At 42.0% G+C, this 17330-nt stretch overlaps 1 protein-coding gene across 6 annotated transcripts in view; it reads left to right on the top strand.

Moving 5' to 3' along the window:
* AGK (acylglycerol kinase) overlaps positions 1-17330 on the top strand; it is a 77396-nt gene that overhangs the window by 9481 nt on the left and 50585 nt on the right. For all 6 annotated transcript variants that reach the window (XR_012380375.1, XM_025854714.2, XM_073899301.1 and 3 more), the window contains one exon: positions 16408-16447. Coding sequence is in view for 5 of the 6 variants with exons in the window: in XM_025854714.2 (XP_025710499.2) it covers positions 16408-16447 (40 nt within the window). In the remaining variant the exon portion in view is untranslated. The remainder of the gene's footprint in view (positions 1-16407; positions 16448-17330) is intronic.

Below are 17330 nucleotides of genomic sequence, written 5' to 3' on the forward strand. Positions count from 1 at the left end.
GAGAGAGACACAGCGAGAGAGGGAACACAAGCAGGGGGAGTGGGAGAGGGAGAAGCAGGTCTCCCGCAGAGCAGGGAGCCCGATGCGGGGCTCGATCCCAGGACCCTGGGATCATGACCTGAGCCGAAGGCAGACGCTTAGAAACCGAGCCACCCAGGTGTCCCACACACCACCTTTCCACTGCCTTTCATATAACTTCATCAGAACTCTGCGCTTATGTTCCTGTTGCCGTTTTAACTGCTCCAAAAGAATAAAGCCCTTAGAACACATTTATTAGCATTTATTATACATTAGTGGTGAAAACTGAACATGCTGCCCAGGGACCAAGATGCTCATTTCAAAACTTCCTGAGTGTCGTTGATTGTTGCTCTAGTGTTCTGTGGATGTCTTTGTTCATAGCTTTGTCAGACTCCCTTTTTGCTTACTGTTCTCTCCCTTTCACCCTGCCTTTCCCTTTTTAGCCTCCTTACCTGTTTGTAATAAATAGATGTGTATATTTTTCCTAAATTCTCTGAAAATATTGAAACTTACAGCAAAATTGAAAGAATTTTACAGTAAACACCTGCCTATCTATTACTTGGATTCTAGATTTTACTGTATTTGCTTACGTGTTCTGTCCATCTCTCCATCCTTCCCTGTCTTACTTTTTGATGCATTTCAAAGTAATTTGTAGGTGTTTGTGTACTTCCACCTAAATACTTGAAGATGCATATCAGTAATTAGAGTTCAGTATTTGCTTCTAGTGTTTTTTTCCCTTTGTTATAAAGTTAACGTACAATGAAATATACAGATCTTAAGCATACGTTGGCTGAGTTTTGTCAGGTGTGTATACCTGTGTCACCAAGATTCCTAGCAAGATACAGAATGCTGCCAGCACTCCAGGTGTTTTCTTCATGTCCCTTCATGGTCAGTCTCTGTCCCCTGCCTCCTGAGGTAGCCATTGTGCTGATTTTTTTTTTCCCCACCATAGATTCATTTTTCTTAGTTCTAGAACTTTATATACATGGAATAATATGTATTCTCTTTTTTTTAAATAAGATTTTATTGAGATAGAGCGTGCACACATGAGTGGGGGGAGAGGCAGAGGGAGAAGGAAAAGCGGGCTCTCCACTGGGCAGAGAGCCCGACACGGGGCTTGATCCCAGGACCCTGAGATCATGACCTGAGCCAAAGGCCGACCCATAACTGACTGAGCCACCCAGGCGCCCCATATGCATTCCTTTTTGTAAGGCTTCTTCCTCTCAGCCTAATGGCTTTGAGATTCGTTCATGCTGTTGGATTTATCTGTAGTTCATTCCTTTATATTGCTCAGTAGTATCTAGATGATAAGCATATAATAATTGTTAATATCTTATACTTAGAGAATTTTAAGTTACTTGATTTTCATTTCTAAGACCGGTGAACATAGTTTCTTATGTTACTCATTTTAAAAAACAGATTATTTTATTATGTGCATTTGAGTTTTTTCTTCCCTTTGAAAGGAAAACAGTATCTCCTGATAGAGGATTCACATGACAATAACAATTGCCTGTATTTTAACGTTGATTTCTTCAGATTTTAATAAGGGTCATGGTTCCCCTAAGAGAAAGTTTTTCTTTTTCTGCAACAGAATTGGAAAAAGTTGCACATACTTATTTTTATCTGCCCCATTTTTGGTTGCTGCCTTGAATTTATCTTTTGACCCAGGTATTTTATTTGCAGGCTCTTTTCCATTGTTACTATGTTTGTAAGTTTTCTTCTCCCTTCCCATTCCTTTCCCTTTTTTCTCCCTTCCCTTCAGTTTCAGGGAAAAATACCTGTGATACTTTTCCCTCCGCCTAACTTCCCCACAGCTGGTTGCAGGCGTCGACAGGAGCAGAAGGGACTGCTCTCAGGACTCGTAAGAGCAACTGAAGAGGAGGAAATGACCCTGTTTGCTGAAAGTAAAGAGAATCTAAGTATTGCTCATTCCTCTTCAACTGCTCTTCTCGAGCTTTCTGGGCTCCCTGGGGGAGATTATGTTCCAGGTCCTTCAGTTCATCGTGCCAACAGTTACCTGCAGTCATCCTCACCCTTTTAGTAGCAAAGAATCTAATAAAAAGCTCAGGAGAAAGGAGGTAGTGTAGTCTTAAAGTTGTCTCTGGAGTCAGTCAAGACTGATAGTTCCTAGCAGTGTGATCTTGGGCTCCCTGAGCCTTAGGCCCGCCTGTACAGAGGGATGGTAACAGTACCTCACTGGGTCATTGAAGGATCAAGTGGGGAACCGTAAAGCTCTTAGCATAGTGCCTGATAGACCTAGCGGTTCAATAAGTGCTAGTAATTATGAGTAAATTTGATATACTGTATGTTCAGTACTTTGAGAGTTAAAATGAATTATTTCTGGTAACCAAGCAGTGAATGATTCGAGGGACCGCTAGTGGGGAAGGGAGGCGAAGATCTGCCAAGTGGTCTAATAACATCTCGGTCTTATTTATTCCACCTTACACGTGTAAGAAGACAGCTTGGAGGGTCTAGTTTGAAGACGTAGCGAAACCACAAAAGAGGCAGGGCTAAGCAGTTACAGCTAGGGTGGTCTGCGCCATTATGCATCCGATCTAAGCTCAGATTGTTCCTACATTGGGGGAATCTTGTCCTTGCTTATCCTGGCTCTGGTTCCTCTCCCTGTGATTTTGGTGTGTGGGCCTTGGCCCAGCATCTCAGCTAAAACTCTTGGCTCAGCAGTTAACAATAGCCCCGCTCTTGTTCCATTCCGGCTCCTGGCGTTTGGCTGAGTCCTTTGGCTCCATGCTCTGGTGCTGCTTCTGCCACCCACCTTGGCCGTTGCCCCATAGCTCCCTACTGTTGATTTCTGTGGGGCGTCTAGCTTTCCAGCCAGAATTCCTGATACTTCCTTGGAGATTTTAAAATCCCGTGAACACTATGAATCCCTCAATATGAAACTTGCAAAGCAAATATGATACTATAGTGATGTTCCTGGGTCATGTGTCCCTAGGTTTTTATTATTGGAGTTCCCCCCCCCCACTGAATATAGAAACAATCTTATTATACATCAACTTTCATAAGCTGGGTGGAAACTCACCTTTCAAGGTCTGTAGCCAAAAACAATTGCTTAGAAGAAGTAAAACTAAGTGGTTATAAGTTGGCCTGGGGGGGTGGTGTGTTCAGTGTCATTCAGTTTTATTGAGAACTTAGTAATGATAGTAATCACTAACACTTAATCGGCGCTTGTCATGTACCAGACACAATTCTAAGCACTTTACGTTTATTAACTCATTTTAACTTCCGAACAACTTTGAGATGGTTATTAATCTCCTACTGGCATGAGATTAATAGCCCTATACAGATGAAGAAACTGAGGGACAGCAAGATTAAGTAATTTGCCCAAGGTCACACAGCTAATAAGTTTTAGAGCCGTGATTCCAAACCAGGTGGTCCTCATGTTAACATCTCAAAATGGCTTCTGTGTCTAAGGGAGCATGAGAACAATGAAGAACCATAAGTCGAGGTTGTCTTCTGCCATAAGCCCCATAGGGTGTAAGACAGATATTATGACGTAGTGTTTCAAATCTGGGCTTCTGAGCCAGGCTGGTCTGGATCCGAGCCTTCTGTTTGTCACTTGCTGGATCTGTGACTTTGGGCAGATTATTCCAGCCTGTTAAACTCCACTTTATTTGTCCTATAGTATCTGACAACCTTATTGTGACACCTAGGAGATAGAATCACAGCTCCTGGCACAGATTAAAACAGTTACTTTTATTACAGATGTGTGAGGCACTCTGTGCTGTCCTGTTTGAGGGTATGAAGTAAATGTTAGGGGTGCCTAAAGAAAAAAAAGAATTACTTTATTTTTTTTAAAAGATTTTATTTGCCAGAGAGAGGGAGAGTACAAGCAGGGGGAGTGGCAGGCAGAGGGAGAAGCAGGCTCCTTGCTAAGCAAGGAGCCCGATGCAGAACTTGATCCCAGGACCCTGAGATTATGACCTGAGCCGAAGGCAGATGCTTAACCATCTGAGCCACCCAGGCAACCCCCCCCCCCCCCGAAAAAAAGGATTACTTTAAAGGTTTTTTTTATTATGGAAATTTTAATCCTATAAAAATTAGAATAGGATAATCAATCCCCATGTGTCATCACCCAGCTTCAATAGATATCAACATTTTACTACTCTCATTTCATTTCTCTACTTTTTTTTTCTGGAATATTTTAGAATAGATTCTAGAAATTCAAGCTTATAGCATTTATACTTCAGTACCTTCTCTTTAATAAGTAAGGACTTAAAAAAATCATGCCATTATGATGAACCTAACAAAATTAAAAATCTTTCATGTCCTCTAATATACAGCCTGTTTATATTTTACCTATTATCCCTAAATTCTTTGTTTTATGGTTTTGTTCAAATCAGTATCAAAACAAGTTTTCACACAAAGCATTTAGTGCCTGTCTCTTAAGCCTCACAAACTCTAACCCCCTCTTGCTTCCACAGTGTTTATTTTCAAAACCTGGCAGGTCTACATTTGCCCTGGAGAATTTTTCATACTCAGGTTTGGTGGATAACTTAAACCAATCAGTGCTGTGCAGAGTCCTATAGCCTGAGGCAAAAAGAAAACTCAGTGCTCCTGGTTCTCTCTTCAGTTCAAACTGCGGTATTGTGTTCATCATGGGTCTTTTGCATTCATTTTGATTTTTAACATTATTGTATTAAAATATTTGTCTCCATTGTGTTTTTTGGCCTAAATTTTGCACCCAAGACAAGTGCCTCCCTCTCCTCATTGCAGCCTTGGCCCTGACTTGTTTAATCTGATCCTGTGTTTTGTAAACTGGTGATCAGACCCAGATGCTAGAGCTTTGCTGTGGCCCTGCAACACAGTTACTCCTGGGAACGGATTAGAGATGCCCCACCCCAGACCTGCTGAGTCAGAATGTGCATTTAACCAGATCCCCAGGGGATTTGTGTGTCTACTGCAGTTTGAGGAGCCCTTATCTGGGGGCATAATTAGATTTAGGTTTAATTTTTTGGTGCAAGAATGTTTCATACATGTGTTACAGATTTTTTTTTTTTTATATATTTTACTTTTGTGCAAGCAAGCTGGGGGAGGGGCAGAGAGAGAGGGAGAGAGAATCTCAAGCACACTCTGTGCTCCGCGCAGAGGCCAATGCGGGGCTCGATCCCACGACTCTGAGACCATGACCTGAGCCGAAATCAACAGATGCGTAACCGACTGCACCACCCAGGTGCCCCATGTGTTGTGGATATCTTATTGTATCACGTCAGAAAGTATGTGGTGTTGAGTTGTCCTGTTTTGGGGGATATTAAGGTTGATCGGTGCATTCAGAGGCGATCGGCTTAGTCCACCCATTAGAAAGTCAAGATAGTCACGTCTGAGTTGCTAGAGCCACATGGTTGAGAGGAGGAGCGACCCTATGGGTTAGAATGTTGACTTTACACCTGGCAGCTATGCAACATCGCTATGCTTCAATTCTTTGTAAACTGGAGATGGTTGTAGAACCCATCTCCTCAGGTTGGCATGCCGATTTTTCTTAGAATAGGGCCAGGCACAAAGAAGGCGTTCCATCAGAAGTAGTGCTTCTTTTCCTCTTCTGGTTTTTGTATCCTTATCGGAGAAGGCATCATAACAACCGTGTGTTTTGAGTTGGGCCTTCAGTGAGTAGGTGATATTAATGACTTGAGCATAGGCAGAAAATGGAAATGCACAGTGTATTTTTGGAGATTGGCAAAGAGTTTGACTTCACTGTAGACTACAGTCAGATTTTTTTTAGTAGAATGAGTGGAAAAGCCCGGCTGTGGAAATCTTTGTAGGCTGTTTGTAGTATTTGGTGAGCAGTGGAGACTCGGTGAAGATGTTTAAGGAGGGGAGCTTGTCATGAACAAAGTTGGGCTCAGGAAGCTTAATCCGGGCCCCTTGGGCAAGAGACCCTGGAGTGGAGGGCATGGGAAGGCTTGGGTGTGTGTGTGTGTGTGTGTGTGTGTGTGTGTGTGTGCGCGCGTGCGCATGCATATTTGATAGTGTACATAGACGCTAAGAGAGGCCAGACCAGAGCGGTGGCATTGGGAGTGGAAAACTAAATGGGTGCAGTGAGGCTTGACAGTGTCTGCGACCTTTATCGAGCCCCTTAATACACTTAACCTATGCACCTCGGTCTCCTTCTGGGGTGATGGGGGTAAGGAGATCTGCTTAGCAGGTTAGGTGTAAAGATGAAGTGAGCTGATGCATGTGCTAGTACCTGCTATGTTGCCTGGCTCATGGCTTCCCCTCAATAAATGTTAGCTGTTACTGACGTTAGATAATGGACTGGCTGTTTGGTTGAAGGAGGGGAAAAGAAGTCATTTTTTGGTTTCAAGACTAGGATAATTGGTGATACAGAAAGAGGCAAGTGGCCAGGGAGAATTGGTTTAAGGAGGAGGTATTATTCTTTTCCCTTTTAGCTATGTTGGGTTTGAGACCCTGACAGCATATCCAGTGGGAGATGTGTTAGATTCCAGGGGTAAATTATGCATGAGCCACACCTGACTGGACCTGTATTATTTCTTTTGGTACAGATTATGGTTTCAGTAATGTCTTGGGCTTCATCTTTCAGTATCTCGGGGGTTCTGACAAAGCAGATGTTTTACCTTGACATCAGTTTGGATTAGCTTCTGACTTTGCAAGTGGTAGTCTAGGGCCTGGCTGGTTCAGCATGGGCGGAAGGTAGGGAGGGCTTTTCCCCTTAACAACTTTTCCTCATTTCACATTCTGTTGTGGTTTTAAGAGAGCAGTTCGTATTGCTTTTCAGCCATTTCAATGTTCTCTCTCTCTCTCTCTCTTTTCTCTCTGCACAAGCTGATGCTAAAGTTTGGGGTATTAATAGGTGCTGTTTAAAGAAGCTCATCTATGGGCAATTAAATAACATGCCTGTCAGCTCAGATTTGATAGGGAATAGGAAAACTTTTCTTTCTTTTTTTTAAGTGCAATGAAATTTAATTATATTCCCTTTCCTTTTAGCTCTTTTGTCATTTTTTTTGGAAAACATTTCTTTAAAAAAAAATCTGTATTCTTTCCCATATGTTTATGGTGGTGGATGGGCTAGGGAGGACTGAGCTGGAAGGGCAGGAGGTGTATTTAAATTTGTTGATTTCACCTAATTTTTAGGGCTGTTTCTGTCAGTGGTATTAGCTACTCTAAGCACTGCAGAGAGAACAGTCGTAGCTGATGCTGAAACTAACCCCTGTTCTAGGTAGCCACTGACATCTCAGTGCGTGTCGTGGAACAGCAAAAACACTGACCATAGTCACTGACTAGTTTATGAGTTGCTAAGTCAGAAGGTCTGTCCTGCATCCTAGAGCCCAGAATAAATACCCCTTTATGCCCATGGTTTTTTTTTTTTTTTTTTTAAGATTTTATTTATTTATTTGACAGAGAGAGTGAGAGAGCACAATCAGGAGGAGCAGTAGAAGGAGAGGGAGAAGCAGGCTCTGCGCCGAGCAGGGAGCCCGATGCGGGACTCGATCCCAGCACCCTGGGATCATGACCTGAGCCAAAGGCAGATGCTTAACGACTGAGCCACCCAGGCGCCCCTGTGCTCGTGGTTTATAGAGAACAGCTGGTAGGCTTGAAGAGAGAGAGGAGACTCTCCTGTGCTTCCTTCTCGAATAGCTGATGTAACCTCTGTGCAGTCTGTTTTCTGTCTTCCCTTTATCTGCGTAAGTAGATGAGAGTGCCTTGTGTATAACTTACAAGAGTAGCTATTTTCGCTAGATTTTTAATTTCAGTGCTGAGTTATCCATTCTTGTTCACTGTGGACTCGAGTGACCGATGCCCTCCCTCCTTCCTTTTTTTCCCGTTTTAGTAAATACAGTCTGGGGAAAATGCCCTTGGTTTGCTTTATATTGTTACTGAAAATGTTAAAAATGTTGGTCCTTGTATATTGTTGAATATACCACCAAGTAAAGGAATCCATCCAGAGGTACCATTTGACCTCAAGATTCCTGCACGCAAGTGTGGTGTACTTTTCACTCGCCCGGACAGAAGTGGTGGGATACACTTGTCCTTTACTTTTGATGGTAGACTTAACTTTGTTTTTCCTTTGCTAATCTTCACCAGGAGCAACAGGGATGACAGAATTTTAATGCCAGGGATTGCTTGTCTGAGTCCTTATTTTCTCTCTCCTTTTATGCACTCTAAGGGGCATTGAACTGAAGACAGTCACCACTTAATATATGGTTATCAATAGGATTTCTTCTTGACCCTTGATACTTTCCTGACATTAGGGAACTTCTTTATCTCATGTGGTTGGGAGAGGTAAGAAGAAACAAATTTCTGAAGTAGCAGGTACCACATCATGGGGAGGCCGGGAGAACAAGAAAGAACATCATCCTCTGGTTAAGTGGAAGGACCAGACCAGAAGGCCCTAAAATCCTTTTCAAAGTCATTAACGCCTTTATTGTTTTCCTGGAGTTTGTGACCTAGCACTCTACTGTTTACTTCTCTTGACTGTGCATTCTTTAGGCCCAGAAGATCCAGCATGTTCTTCAGCAGGCTGCCTGTCTTCCTGCTTGGTGACAGGTCTTTCTCTCGGGCAGAGATGAGCAGTATGGTCCCATGTGTGACGCTTCTCACTGCGGCAGCCTGTTTGTGTTTGGGTGGGGAGTTGGGGCATGGGGTGGGTGGGGGCGGTGTGTACTTGACAAAGCTCCCCCACTCTGCACACAAGAGAATCGCTTCTCTAAGGTTCTGTTCTGTCTGGGCTTCCATTGCCACTCCATCCGGGCTATTACACAGATAATCCGGGGACCCCGCCACTGATAATCTCATGATTAGTTATTCTGGGAAGCTCGGAGAAGTTGAAGTAGTTATAAACATCTGAACTTGAAATCCGTTTTACGTAAAGCAGAAACTTGGTTTGCATGCACCACAGGAAAAGCCGGTGGTAGAAATTGCTGTACAATTTGCCTCTAGACTGTAGTGGGAAATACCTGTTTTGGGAAATAGGATGGATCAATATGATTTTTTTCTTTCCATGTAAAGTTGTTATTGAAATAACAACTTATCTTATTTTGCAGTCCTAAAGTAATAAATAAAACCTTTATGGCTCAGAATAAATTGTGAGCATCCCATTTCCTGTGGTAGCAGCCATGTTCATATTCTTCTAAAGCCTCAGGCAGAGTGACATCAGCACATTTTTTCATTTTCTAATCCAGAAGCTTCTGGTTTCTGTCAAAGAACCTGTATTTTAGTACTGAGCAGGTAGATCTTCAGGGACCTTTTTTGATGTGACTATGTTTTAAATTGTGTTAAACTTCAATTCCCTTGGGAGGCAGCATGACGTAGTAGAAAGAGCACAGGCTTGGAATTTATAAACAGTACTTTTTCTTTCTTTTTTTTTTGGTAACAGGGTCTTAGGTTCACTTTCAGATTCTTGCCCCATTAGCAATCTAGAATTTCTCTGATACCAGACTCAACCACTGGGACAGTTCTTGTGGGGCTTCCTCGTGTACCAAAAGGAGTTACTCATTTAGCTTTTTAGATGGTTCTAGTTCCATTTTCCTGTCCCCTGAACACACACACACACGCACGCACGCACACACCCACACATGCACGGCCGTGGGTCTTGATCTGGTCAGGTTTCCATGACTGTTCTAACTCTTCATCCTCCGCTGTGCCACAGTGATTTCTCCTCTTGCCCTTTGGTGGTAGTCACAGTGAAGAACTATCCCAGGTGATCTGTGGGCTCAAGAATGCCAAATACTCCTAAAAGAATCACCTTCAGTTTTTCCCTGCAGGACAAAGCCTGCCTGTGAGCACCGTGAGTCAGTCTCTCCTGTTCAAACATTTGCCACTTACTTATTAAACAGTTATTTATTGAATACCTTTTATCTACAGGAGTCTGCTGTGTGCTGTGGGAGAGAAAATGGTGAATTATCCATGAATTCAAGGCTATTATAATGAAGGAAGAAAGAGAAGACAAGCAGTTCTGTGTGTGGTGGGGTAAAGGGGTGGGTGGGGTTGTGCTTGGCCTTCTAGTTTTTAAAAGGGAGAGGGGGTAGAACAATCCAATCCCTGCAGGGGTAAAGCTCATTGTGTGCTCTAGGAAGAGCAAAATGTGCAGCTTGCTGAGAGTGGGGCAGCACTGAGGGCATGATGGGGGATAAGGAAGTGGTTCTTAACCTCTTTCCTCGGTTATCCATCACATTTTTCTTTTCCTTTATTTTTTTTAAAGATTTTTTTTTTTTTTAAGTAATCTCTGCACCCGACGTGAGACTCGAATTCACAACTCCAAGATCAAGTGTCGCGTGCTGCACTGACTGAGCCAGCCGGGCACCCCTCTGCACATTTTTCCTTTGGTTTTCAAGTGAGGTGCAGTGTCAGTGTAGGTGAGATTCATCTGGCGTTCTCTCCTCTGTCGCAGGGCTCAGGGCATCTCTTCCTGCTGCTTCTCGCTGCCTCATGTAGATAATCTGCTCCACTCTCAGCCCACTAGTACCACATGTGTCTTCAGTCAAGATCAATGTCTGCAATTTCAGACGTGTATTTCCACTTGTCCTCTGACCCCTCCACCTGCACTCACTGCTATCTCAGATTCACAGATCCAGAATGAAGCCTAGCTTCCGCCCTCTTGAACCAGTACCTCCTACTGCCTTCCATCCCTGAGTGGTACCACCTTCTGCCAAGGGCTCAGTAAAAAAAAATGTGGACACTGCCTTTGACCCCCTCAATCCCCACAGGCCAGCCGTTAAGTTTGCCTCCTAAATATCAGCTGCCTCTGTCCTCTTCTCGATCCTGGTTCCAGGGGACCTCATGTCATCATCGCTGACCTACATTCCTGAAGAATCCGCTCTGGTCTCCTTAGATCCCGTCTTGTGTTGACCGTGGCTGACTTCACACTACAACCAGAATGATCCTTCTAATGTGTAAATCTGGTCACTTCACTTACCTTCCTGAAACTCTTTCATGTTTTTTTTTGTTTTTTTTTTAGATTTTTATCTATTCTTTGAAAGAGAAAGAGAGAGAGGGAACACGAGTGGGGGAGTGGGAGAGAGAGAAGCAGGCCCCCTGCTGAGCAGGGAGCCCGATGCGGGGCTCGATCCCAGGCCCCGGGGATGATGACCTGAGCCGAAGGCAGACGCCCAATGACTGAGCCACCCAGGTGCCCCTCTCATGGCTTCTTATGACCCTAAGGGTCAAGTCCCAATTCCTTAAATAGCTTCAAAGTCCGCTGGGGTCTGGCTGGTGCCTGTCCTCCTCTTTCAGGGCTCCTCCCATGGCAGGCCACCTGCAGCTGTCCTGAACTACTTTCCGTTTCCGAGGTTGGCCGGCCTCCTACTCTCAGGCTTTGACAGGCTGTTTCCTTTGCCTGTGTTCCCCTCCCTGATTTTGCCCTGCTACTTTTTCTTTCTCCCCTAGATCTACACTGTAGTGTCACTTCCTGTAAAAAGCCTCCTCTAATTCCCCCAAGACTAGATTAGGTATTCCTAAATGGACCCCTGTTATGGAGCATATAAGAGTCATGTCACGTTACCACTGTTGAATTGTCTTTCTTCCCTTCTAAACTGTAAACTTCATGAGGATGGGGAGTGCTGGGCTTATTCACCAGTATATCCACACCTAGCACAGTGCCTGGCACATCCTTTATCAAGAAACAGGTCTCTTACTTTATCACCGATACTTGCCAAGAGCTGTTCTTCGCCACGTGATCTGAAGCTGCTTCAGGTCAGGACCAAATCTGGGTCATTGTACCATACCCAGCACTTTGTGTTAAGTGAGGTGATTTCACCTGCTACTTTTGGGAGCTTTATCACACTTGAACTTATAAAAAAACACTATGAATGTAAATTTTAAAAATTAGATGAAATTAGGAAGCAATGTGATTAATGAATGTGCTATAAAATCTATATACTAATGAGTATTGTGCATTCCTTGTTGTCTGAATTAAGAAAAAGCATTAAAGCGTTTATTTTAGCGTCAGGTTGGAATGGGTTGGAATTCTAGTCTACTGTTTAATAACACGGTGATCTTGGACAAGTCCGTTCCTTCTCTGAGTCTTAACTTCTTCGACTATAAAATGAGAATATAATGTCTGTCTTGCAAGGTTGTTACAAAGGTTAAAGGTTTGTGAAAACAGCTGCTGTAGTATCTGGCACATGGGATTGTTCCATGAATTTCAAGTTATTTTCTCTTTTATTCCAATAAAAATGCCTTTCCTGGAACATTTTTGGAATTTCTTTTTTGAAATAGTTTCCAGAGCTGGCTATCGACGATCAGAGTATATCAATGGGAGAAATCTTTTTTCTTTGAGGACATGTTTTATTTTTAGAAACAGCTTGGTTCAGGGAGCAAAATCAAGATGGTTAATACCATTTTTGATATTTAAAAAAATTAAGTATGATTATAATGAGATTTTCTTTTATAGTATTTAAATTGGTACATATTCTAGCTTTCTCACAGGTGGCATTGACAGTGTATTCCGTCTGGCACATTAAAATCCAGGGAAATAATTATAAAGAAATCTTGATTTTTGAATAGCACTCTGATAAATCAAGCAGTATTAGCAAGCTCAAGAGAACTGAGGTCTTTAATCATATACTTAATCACAAGTTAACATCGAAAATTTTACTACTAGCAAAAAAGAATTTAGGAAACCGTGATCCAAGGTGCTGTATTCTTGTATGTGTTTGGGGCCATTCTCTTTTCATCTAGGCCCACAGGAATCCATGTGGCTGAAATGCAGTAAGGAAGATGGTATCTTACTAATGACCCCGAGGAGCCTGGCACCTTCAGAGGCCTGCCCCTCGTGGGAGGGGAGGAGCCAGCTGGGGAAATGGACAGAGATGTACAGGCAGATATACAGCCTTTATAGTAGTATAGAGAGCTTGTACAGAACAATCTGTAGGATGCGTTCATCGTAGAAGAGACTGGAGGCACAGGTTATTCTATCTATAGGGAAAAAAACAGTAAGTGTTTGGAGGAGCACAGTTCTGTGTGGTTCTTGTGGTGGTAGTGGTGCCCCCTCCCCACCAGGGCTAGTGTGGAAGCTGGACTGAGGATTAGCCTAATCCAGGGGGATCCAGTGACAATGCTCAGGTTACTACAAGGAACGCAGGTTTATTTGGTGATCTAGCGGTTGCTAAGGATTTAGTATCTTACCTCATCATTGTATAGAGGTCATGAATGGGAGGTGTCAGAGTCAACTATAAAGGGTTGTTGACATACTATTTTTAAATACATAAAATTCAGTGGGCGCCTGGGTGGCTCAGTTGGTTAGGTGACTGCCTTCGTTCGACTCAGGTCACGATCCTGGAGTCCCGGGATCGAGTCCCGCATCGGGCTCCCTGCTCGCCAGGGAGTCTGCTTCTCCCTCTGACCCTCCCCACTCTCATGCTCTATCTCATTCTCTCTCTCAAATAAATAAATAAAATCTTTAAAAATATATATATATAATTCAAGGTACAGAATAGTACCTTGAATTGACCTCATCTTGTATGTACATGTGTAAGATCTATATACTCGTTGCTATTAGGATGATTCACCGAGAGCAGTTGCTGGAGAGCATTTGGGTAGGAGAGCAAAACGTGAATGTTCATGAATCTTGCATGGGGGAAGGGAGAGAAGCTTATGCACCTACCTTTTGCCGCAGGGGAATAGTGGGGCAACATCACTCAAGTAAGTGGGGACTGAGCCTGGCAATTAAGGTGCCTTGTGGACTAGACTTCACAAGGGATTAGTCCTCCTAAAATGTTTATTATAGAACAGCATGCATTTTTGAGGTATGGTGTTGTAATTTTAACTGAACATTGTTCTTAGGTTTCAGATGGGCAGTATTTTTTAAATTGAATTTTAATTCCAGTATAGTTAACATACAGTGTTCTATTAGTTTCAGGTGTACGATAGAGTGATTCAGCACTTCCACGTGTCACCCAGTGTTCATCACAAGTGCCCTCTTTCAGCCCCATCACTGATTTTACCCACCTCCCCTCTGGTAACCATCAGTTTGTTCTCTCTAGTTAGGAGTCTGTTTCTTAATTTCTTTTTCTTTCCCTTTGCTTGTTTTGTTTCTTAAATTCCACATATGAATGAATGAAATATGGCGTTTGTCTTTCCCTGACTTATTTCACTTAGCATTATACTCTCTAGCTCCCTTGCAAATGGCAAGATTTCACTCTTTTTTATGGCTGAATAATATTCCATTGTGTGTATGTGTGTATGTATATGTACGTATGTATAGATGTGTAGGTGTGTGTGTATATGTATGTATAGATGTATAAATGTGTGTATATGTATGTATATATGTATAGATGTGTATGTATATGCATGCATATATGTATAGGTGTGTGTGTATATGTATGTATAGATGTGTGTGTATGTGTATGCATGTATGTATAGATGTGTATGTGTGTATAGATGTATAGATGTGTGTGTATCTGTATGTGTGTATATATGTATAGATGTGTGTATATGTATGTATATATGTATAGATGTGTGTATGTATATGTATGCATATATGTATAGATGTGTGTATATGTATGGATATATGTATGTGTGTATATGTATGTATATATGTATAGATGTGTGTATATGTATGTATAGATGTGTGTGCATGTGTGCATATATGTATAGATGTGTGTGTATGTATATGTATAGATGTATAGATGTGTGTATATGTATAGATGTATAGATGTGTGTGTATGTATAGATGTATAGATGTATATGTATGTATAGATGTATAGATGTGTGTGTATATGTATAGATGTGTAGATGTGTGTGTATGTATATGTATGCATATATGTATAGATGTGTGTCTATGTGTGTTTATGTATGCATATATGTATAGATGTTTGTGTATGTATATGTATAGATGTGTGTGTGTGTGTGTGTGTGTGTGTGTATACACCCCACCTCTTTGTCCATTCATCAGTCAGTGGACACTTGGGCTGCTTCCATAATTTGACTCTTGTAGAAAATGCTGCTGTAAGCATAGGGGTGTACATATCCCTTCAAATTAAGTGGTTTCGTATTCTTTGAGTAAATACCCACAGACAGCAGCATTGCTCTTTCCCCACACATGGTGCTTTCTTGCTAAAGCGACTGGTTTTTGACATCTAGAGGTGGTTCTCCAGCCTGGCTGTGGAAGGAAAATTATTGTGTAGCCTTGGACAGCAGCTGGGTAAAAAGCAAAAGGTTGTTTAATCTCTTTTAGTTCAGACTTAACTATCAAAATTAGGTTTTGAATAACTGTAAAAATGCAAAATTCAAGGTCTTCAATGTTAGAAGGAAGGTCTAGGAAGAGATTTTTTTTTTTAGGAAAGAATTTAAGTGAAAGAACCTTTTCTCTTTTTAGTTCTTTGCTATAAATTGTTTATTGGCTGAGTGTTTTTAACTGTCGTTAACCAGGTTGAAGTTACTATCTTAGCAATGCCAGCAACTCGCATTAGAGTTGACTCAACGAGAAGATTCTGGCGCCTGGTGGGCAATCAGCCATTTAAAGTGCTCTTACAGAATAAATGGTATAAACACATTTTAGGAACCTTTATGTTACATAGATGAACATTGTTCTGATAGAATGTTTTCATTTTTGCAAGCCACAGTTTTACCTCATGCCAAAATTTCCCACTTGTGCTGTAATTGAATGTCTGACAGAGATATAAAAAATAAGAGCTAACACAGTAGCAAAAGCAACTAAACATCAAATTTATTTCTGGCAAATGAACTGAGTAATTTCCACTGGATAAGAAAAATGCAGGATATGTGCATTAATCTTCTCTTGCTGCGCTAACAAATTACCACAAACTTTGTGATTTCACACAACACACATCTATTATCTTACAGTTCTGTGGGTTACAAGTCCAACACCGGTCTTACTGCACTAAAGTCAGGGTGTCAGCAAGGATTGCATTCCTTCTGGAGGCTCTAGAGGAGAAGCCATTTCCTTGCTTTTCCAGCTTCTAGAGGGTACCCGCATTCCTTGACTTGTGGACTCCTCCCGTGTTGAGCGCCAGCAAGCTTGCACCTTTCTGACCCTTTCTCCACAGTCACATTTGCTGCTGATCACAGCCAGGAAAATGTTCTGTGCTTTTAAGGACCCTTGTGATGAGATTAGGCTCCCCTGCATAATCCAGGATTATCTTCCCATCTCCAGATCCTAAATTTATCCCCTTTGCCACCTAAGATAATATATTTTCATGTTCTGGGAATGAGGATGTAGACATCTTGGAGGGAGGGGGTCTTTTGCCTACCATTCTATGGAAATAACACAGGATTTCACTCAGAGAAAGTACTTTTCACATGTGCTTATAATGTGTCACAGGTCTTTAAGAAACTTTCACTTGGGTTTTATAGGAAAGAGTTGTGCATATTTAAAAAAGAAAAAAAAGTTTTATTTGTTTGGATCGTAACCTGCTTATTAAAGCTGATGTTCATTCTCTTTGTTTACTTTGATAGTGACAACCTGCTAAGGAGAGCAGCCTGTCAAGAAGCTCAGGTAATATAATTTAATGTGCTAAAATTAAAACCTGCTTAATCTCCATTGCGCAGAAAACTCGGGCTATTCCAGGGGACCAGCACGGTGCCTTGCATCGGTGCAGTGTGGATTTTTTTCCCCTACTATCAGGGGATGATGAGTTAGGCCAAGAGCCAGCTCGGAACAGAGCAGGAGGAAGTTAACCATCTGGTGAAGAGCAGTTCTAACGCCCACCCCTTTAGACTTGTTTACTTCTGGATTAGTCCTAAGATCACATACATGGGCTGGTTGGAGCTCTGGGAATTTGTTCCTGTCTGTGGTTGTCCTTAAAGATCGTGCTAAGCCCTGAATCTTCCCTGATCCAAATAACCCCCAAGGATTTCTGTTCAGAACAGGTGTTACCCCTTAAAGTCAAATCTTCTTTAAAGCTGTTGATTCATATTTTTAAAGCCTGTCTGTTTAGCACAGCTGATTCGTACCATGTGTGCATTGTTCTCCCAGGCCCATGATACTGCACTTAAATAATCCTATCTGGCGGTATTGTTGTTAAATTACAGATTTATAATTTATAATTTGGAGTTCAAGACCACCTTTTTGTTCTTCCCTCCCTTCCAAGTTTGTACGTTATGCCTTGCAGGTGAATTTCCATGACTGAGTTGCCTTTTTGTTGTATGTCGTTTAAGCTTATGATATCAGAAATACCAAAAAAAGAAACTGAAGTAAAAAATGACAAAGGTATGATGTATTTTATTGGGTGGCAGACCTCATGTTTGTTACCAAAATGTTTTCACAGATGACAATGACAATAGATAGTATTAATACATTCCTCTCTTTGGTGGTGATCTAAGTGTTCTAAAACTGTGTTTTAAGAATTTGATTACTCTTTTGTTTTATCCCCTATGGC

The sequence above is a fragment of the Callorhinus ursinus genome, unplaced genomic scaffold, assembly GCF_003265705.2.
Source record: "Callorhinus ursinus isolate GAN/ISIS: 27379988/994484 unplaced genomic scaffold, GSC_fseal_2.0 scaffold12, whole genome shotgun sequence".
NCBI classification, from domain to species: domain Eukaryota; kingdom Metazoa; phylum Chordata; class Mammalia; order Carnivora; family Otariidae; genus Callorhinus; species Callorhinus ursinus.